Source organism: Sinocyclocheilus rhinocerous, unplaced genomic scaffold, assembly GCF_001515625.1.
Source record: "Sinocyclocheilus rhinocerous isolate Xijiao unplaced genomic scaffold, SAMN03320098_v1.1 scaffold1935, whole genome shotgun sequence".
NCBI lineage: Eukaryota > Metazoa > Chordata > Actinopteri > Cypriniformes > Cyprinidae > Sinocyclocheilus > Sinocyclocheilus rhinocerous.
The window spans coordinates 7965-15310 of NW_015623718.1; the positions used below are offsets into that span (position 1 = coordinate 7965).

At 36.8% G+C, this 7346-nt stretch overlaps 1 protein-coding gene across 1 annotated transcript in view; it reads right to left on the reverse strand.

The window, feature by feature from the left end:
* Nucleotides 1–7346, reverse strand: part of LOC107732526 (histone-arginine methyltransferase CARM1-like) — a 12176-nt gene that overhangs the window by 793 nt on the left and 4037 nt on the right. The window contains exons 3-9 of the mRNA XM_016543920.1: nucleotides 6825–6931; nucleotides 4833–5010; nucleotides 3889–3979; nucleotides 1613–1694; nucleotides 1426–1511; nucleotides 744–833; nucleotides 527–664 (exon numbers count right to left, since the gene is read on the reverse strand). Of these exons, the coding sequence (XP_016399406.1) occupies nucleotides 527–664; nucleotides 744–833; nucleotides 1426–1511; nucleotides 1613–1694; nucleotides 3889–3979; nucleotides 4833–5010; nucleotides 6825–6931 (772 nt within the window). The remainder of the gene's footprint in view (nucleotides 1–526; nucleotides 665–743; nucleotides 834–1425; nucleotides 1512–1612; nucleotides 1695–3888; nucleotides 3980–4832; nucleotides 5011–6824; nucleotides 6932–7346) is intronic.

A 7346-nucleotide genomic window follows, 5' to 3' on the forward strand; every position in this document is an offset into this window, starting at 1 on the left:
GCTTTTATTTCCAACATGCACCCATTCATGGCTGCATATTATATAATTCACGCAAAGTTACGTCTTTATTGGGACAGGACTTGACGGATTATAGGACTTGACGGAGAAACGGATATTTCTTCGAGCCAAGCTGCATAAACTGCATATCAGGCATTTATGTACATCTCATTTGTGCATTAATGGCTGTTATGTTAAATAAAGTTTACTAACTACAGTAAATCAAGTACCTGTGCACGCCATTGTTGTTGTCTTGTTTCCCCTCAGATGCACTGCAATGGTGATCCTGCGCGCAATTTTTAAAACATCCAAAATGTGTTTATCGGTGAATCCGATATTACAAAACCGATATCCGATTATTGTCAAATGCTTAAATATCGGGAAAAATATCGGTAAATCGATATATCGGTCGATCTCTATTTCCTACGAACATCTACAGTAGTTTACCCTGCTATATTTTACATCGAGTGTTCCAGATATGGAAATGTTATGCACCCCTCGTCATATGCATTAACAAAGTTAGTCATACCTCTTGTTGGCTATTAGCTGAACCCGTCCAGATAACGTCTGCCCCATTTTGGCAAACAGGGGGGTCTGCAGAAGACAGCGCACCTGATACCATTGAGTCAAAGGTTCATTTGGAGCAGTGGACAGCCATACTGTCATCCTGTACAGAAGAACACAATTATTATACTTTCAAGCATGTTGTCTTCAGACACTTTTCCTTTCACATTTGTGATTCTCACCTTGAGCCAACAAAGGCCACATCAAACCAAAACGCAAGTCCATGGATCAACCCTGACTGCAGCAGTTTGAAGACAAATGGAATTTCCAACCTGTGAATTACATACATTACAAATATAAAGACAAAGCTCTAGGTCATGCATTTTCAAATGTACCCTACAAGCTTTTTAACAGATTGTACCTAAATTTGGCACAAATCATCTTAAGATCATGCTGATCAAAAATGATTACAAGATTTTTGAAACATCTCTTCTCCTGCAACATAAATTTGAGTTGATGCATGTTAAATGGATAAATTTTGATAGTAAAGATGCCAAACAGGGAGGCTGTATACGTGCATTGACTTTGTTACATTGTTACAACTCCCTGAGAGTACATGACCAGTTTAGTAACAGCCATTCCATAAGTTTGTCTAACCTGAAATCAACCACCAATCTCCAGAAAAATCTTAACATATTTGAAAAGTCGCACTTTTATATATTGACAAAGGTGCAGTTAATTTTGGCACTGCTAAGAATGCCAGATACATTTACAGTGATGCACACTGACTTATAACTTAAAAGTTATAAACTGAAAAAATAAAATGGTGAATGCACTCAAAGACTTTTCCTAAAAATATGCATGCTACTGATATGCTTGAGCCCATAATTGCTGCATGCAGCTATATTCTTGAATTGCCTTTACCGGTGTAAATCTTCCTCTTTTGCCTCCAGAAAGTTGATTGTGTATTTCACAGACCTGGCCATGAGAATCTGCATATCGAATGTGTCCTGAAACACAAAGACCTTAAGATCTTCTCTGACAACATTATGAAGCAATCCATGAACCAGATTCATGGATGTTGTACACGTTGTACTCAGTGTGGACTCACAACTATTGGCTGTCTGAAGAACTCATCCACAGCAGAAGAATGAAGCCCGCTCAAGTTCACACCATAGAAACATCTCTGATTCCTGGTTTAAAATCAAATTCCAGTTGTTTGAGGTTAAACATGTTTCCAAGAAATGCCCATAGCATTTCAAGATTTTATTGATTTAGATGACATTTCCAGGTCTTTAACTCGGATGATTAAAATTAGACTAGCTCATATATCCAGATTTCCCAAGACTGTGGGAACCCTGGTTCTTCAAAGACGAAAAACAGTTGCTGATGGGGTTAATTAAATTAAGAAATATATTTATAATTGTTCTAGCTAATTTAAATGCATGCTTTGTCTTATTTCTACATCTTGAGGCCCTTTTGGAAGTTTGCTGAGGCCCCCTAGTGAGAATAACTGTTTTAGAGGAGTAGTTTCATCACTATTTATGGAAACCGGTGGGTTTCAGGAGGAGGAAAGAACAATGTTAAATGCAAATAAAATACAACCATCCAACTGTATTATAAAATGGCTATCAACAGGGAATCTTTGTTTTTCTTTGCCCACATAATGGCGTAGTTGTGGTGTAACCAGACAAACCTTAATGTCATTCCACAGAAGTTCTTTACAACTTAAGCCAAAAAGTTTCGAACAGATGAACATTTCAACACGTACCCACTGCAAAACACAAGCCTTTTTTTTGTTCTAACATAAATATTGGGTGTTAAACTTGACATGACACCTGGTAACATTATCTGTGTTTGTAATAAAAGCTACAGTGAGATGATGATTTCATTTATTGTTCTGAAGTGCGGTCACACAGGGTATGAAACTCATTTAACAGCACAGACAGAGAGAAGAGAAATATGTGCCATGAGTCAGGTTTGGACTGAAGCACAGTGTTTTACAGCACCGGGAAGCTGCTTGGCTTCAGTTTGGTCATGGCACGGTGCAAGTACAGTGCAGGCATGTGGGCGGTGGGATGATTACTGTCTTTCCATGCTAGCAAACCACAACCCCCTGTGGGCCAATGTAAAATAAACCATCATGGATGAGGCTGTAAACATTCAGTGTGATGCATGGTTGAGAGGGTCTGTAGCAGCATGTTCATGTGTACTATTAAAGAAATGTTCTCAACACCATTTGTGGAAAAAACGTCCATTACCGTAGACAATAATTTTGGTTAATTATTTAAGTTTTTATTTTGTAGAGCCAAAAAAAGTCTACAGTTATACAGTACATGGGCCAGTACATGGCAATAAAAAGTGTAGTTTGTACTTTTGTTAAATAACTTTTTTAAATTACGAAATATAAATGTAAAAATCCAGCTTATTGTGAAGCTGTAAAATCAAAAGAATTATATGCTTTATTTTTATTTTATTTTTTTGTTTAAGTTTATGAACATCTGGTTATGCATTAATGTCTGACACTTTCCTAAGCCCCACAACCAATACTACTATAGCAGCTTTGGCATTTTATCATACACGCTTTTGCTCTTTTCTAATATACACTACTGTTCAAAAGTTTTGGGGTGGCAAGATTATTTAATGTTTTTAAAAGCAGTCTCTTCTGCTCATCAAGGCTGCATTTATTTGATCAAAAATTACAGTAAGAACAGTTATTACAATTTAAAATAACTGTTGTCTATGTGAATATATTGTAAAACTTAATTTATTTCTGTGATTAAAAATGTATTTTCAGCATCATTACTCCAGTAACAAAGTGTAGATATGTAAATGTAAATTGTTCAGTGTATAGAGCTTCATTGATTATAACAGAACTTTGTTAGATTGTGATGATCTGAAGTGAGTGACAGCTTTTAGCGATTATAAAGGGAGCGCTCTGTGTGCTTTATAGGCTATATACTGTATAATTTGAATAAAAGCCTTGTTTTTCAAGCTGCTGAGGTAATTACAGTATATCGGGCAGGAAATCCAAACGTTCTCCTACCATTCATCGACCTTAAATATGGCTTATCATTTGTAATTAAAACATGTAAGTAGCAGCAACTTCACATGTCTAGTTTATTAATAAATAATATGTTTTTGCTATTTTTTGACATTACTTTCGCAGTTGCTTTGTGGCAAACTTTATGCATGGCTATATATTTAGGCTATATATTAAAGGCTCATTATAGTTTAGTTTCTCCATCAGTATATATTTAAATTATTAAATGAATATTAATCCCTAGTTATGACTCTGGTAGTTCTCTTCAAACCATGCATAGTGGCTATCAATGAAAATGGCAGCTTGGAGAATTGCTACAGTATAGATGGCAAAGTTGTTATTACCAGAAGTTAGAGCGGGCGTGATGCTCCATGTACAGTTGTTCATCAGTGAAAGGAGCCAGATGAATGTCACCCTGAGTCGGGAACATCATGCCTGGACAGTGAGAGAAAACAAGTACAAGTACTCGATAACTAATAACCCATAACATTTGACCACAGCATACATTAATGAGAAAGTACAGTGGCATTTAAATGGATAGTTCACCCAAAAATGAAAATTCTGTCATTAATTACTCACCCTCATGTCGTTCCAAACCTGTAAGACCTTCGTTCATCTTCTTCAACAGTTCTTCTCTTCCGTGTCAGTCTTCGCCACGCGTTCATGAGAGTACCACGACATAGAACACGCATGCGCTGTGCCTTGTTTACAAACAGAGGAAGATGCACACTGTACATAAAACAGTCTTCGTAAACATGTCTGAAGATTTCGACAGAGAGGATGACTTGCAATTTTTTGCCCAGCCTTACTTATTTGAACCAGAATATACAGACAATGAACTAAGAGAGATGGACGTTCTGTCAGAACGCCGGCTCCTGCATCAGCAGCATCACACGCATGCATCGTGGAACTCTCGTGAACACGTGGCGAAGGCTGACACGGAAGAGAAGAACTGTTGTATAAAGTCGTTATTTTTGTTTTCTTTGCACACAAAAAGTTTTCTCGTAGCTTCATAAAATTACGGTTGAACCACTGATGTCACATGGACTATTTTAACGATGTCCTTACTACCCTTCTGGGCCTTGAACGTTTCAGTTGCATTGCTGTCTATGCAGGGTCAGAGAGCTCTCGAATTTCATCAAAAATATCTTAATTTGTGTTCCGAAGATGAACGAAGGTCTTACAGGTTTGGAACGACATGAGGGTGAGTAATTAATGACAGAATTTTCATTTTTGGGTGAACTATCCCTTTAAGGGAAATGTGGTGATTGTTGTTCGATGTACAGACCTTTGGGTTTTAACCAGTTTTTGGCGTGCAAATAGCTCTCTAACATCCTCTCATTGAGGAGCATGTAGCCCATGGGCTCTGAGATGATCACATCCACCTTCTCTGAGCAGGAAACTTCCTCAATCTTTCCTGACAAAACCGTGATTTTGTTGGACAAGTTATTGCTTTTCACTAGAGTCTGAAGAGAGAAGAATGACAAAACAACTTAAGCTTTATCAACAGCATCTCTTCCACGGCGATGCATTTATAATGGAATACTATGGGGCAATATCTTGCACCAGAATAAACATTTAAAACACTTTTTTGAAAGTATAACCACAAGATTACATGCTAATGAGACCAGTGCATCACTACTAAGTCACAAGAAATTGTGTCAGTAACACATAGCCAGAAGTCAACAAATCAGCCTACAAAAGTCGACTTAAACTCGAACAACAAATCATTTGTATAGAATGATATGAGGTTTTTTTTTTTACTTATTTGACTTATTTCCTATTATGGAAATTATATACTTTCTTACTTTACTGACAAACATTTATGGTAAACCAAAATATATTCCATGTAATTTCTATTTTACAAAACTGCCATGTTTTTAAATATATTTGTATTTACACATTTGTAATTTTAAGGTTGCAATTTAGTATGTTTAAAATATACAGTATTAACTTCAAACTTTAAATGGAAAATTCCTTACAAGCATTGAGGAAGAGTTTACAAATATGGGTCTGATTATCACCCTTGCAAAATAATACAAAAATTCATTCGTAATCTCTTTTCTAAACAAAGAAAATCATTTAGAGCTGAACAGTTAAAGGTTTTGTGTGTTATATTTGGAAATTTAGATGTGGCAGTAGAAACACAAACACATGTGGTAGTAGTCTACAAAATACTACAAGAGTAACAAGAGCTTTCCACTAAATGAGAAAAAGAGCGCTATTAGCACTGTTGAGAAAGCAGTCTTTATCCATGAAAACATGTGTCTTTGCCCACTACGCAAGTTTCCGGGCCAAATCTGTCTTCAAGTCATTTAGCAGCCAGAATGTCATGCACTCCAGACATCAAGGAAAGATCCTTCTAAAGGACCTCTTGAAGGTGTTGCCTTGTGAAAATGTTCCAGAAAAGTTGTCTCGGCCTGGGTATTTTTCCACAAAACCCGTAGCCCTGAACTTCAGGCCAAATGGGTGTGACAGCAAAGATAGTGATGAGTGATTTATCATCCAAGCACATCCAACAGCTGGCCAAAATATACACATCTCCTCACTGTGCACTGGAAGCTCTTTGTAATAGATTTGGAACGGAAATCTATGATTTGCTTTAAAGAAATAATTTTCTGAACACGTCCTCACCCTCAGGACATCCTCAGATGTAGATGAGTTTGTGTCTCCATCAGATTTGTAGAAATGTGTCATTGCATCACTGTCTCAGCAATGGATGCTCTGCAGTGAATGGGTGCCGTCAGAATGAGAGTCCAAACAGCTGATAAAAACATCACAAGCATTGCATCAGTGTCTCAGCAGTGGATGCTCTGCAGTGAATGGGTGCCGTCAGAATGAGAGTCCAAACAGCTGATAAAAACATCACAATAATCCACAAGCAATCCACACCACTCCGGTCCATCAGTTAATGTCTGGTGAAGTGGAAAAAAGTGTGTTTTTTAAAGAAATCATCGTTTTTGTTTTACTTAAAACGTTGCTTCCGGCTAAAATATGAGTCATCTATCCATAATATTGCTTTTTTTAGTGAAAAAGTCATCTGGTCACAGATCAAGCACCGTTTACAAGCCAAAACACCTCTAAACAAATATTTCTAAACAACAGAGGATGGCTTTTTTACTGGAGGAAGCGCTATTATGCATTATGGACTCATATTTTGACAAGAAGGGGACAGACAGCCATAGAACTGAGAGAAAACTACAAATGTCTCACGTTTCTTATGAGGTTAATAGTGTATCACATCCACAGGAATTGAATTGAAGGTATTCCTCCGCTTTACCTGGAAGTACTGCAGGGCAGATGAACCGTCTGTCCTCTGCTGAAACACAGACTGATCTCTCCTGAGCTCGTGCCATGAGCGCAGCATTCTGTGGAAGATCTCAAACTCTGTGCAGAATTCACCCGTCAGCACAATAACACAATTTATATTTAAATCTGTATTTAACCTCGGAATGATTTCAAAGAAAGGTGGCTGTGCTTTAAAATTTCATTATTGTAATCTTAATTCAAGTGATGAAGGATTTTGAAAGTCAGTGTTGAGCACTACTGTAAGGTTAACTCTGCCTGGTTTACATGTTCGAAAAAGATTAACAGTTGAAAACATTCATTAGAAATTTAGAAAAGTAATCAAATGTAATAAGTTACATGAATAAAGTAACTGAAATAGTTACACTACTTATTACATTTTAAATAGGGTAACTAACTTATAATCTGTAACCTATTACAATTCCAAAGTAACCTTCCCAACACTGTTTTATTTATATATATATATATATATATATATATATATATACAGGTGCAT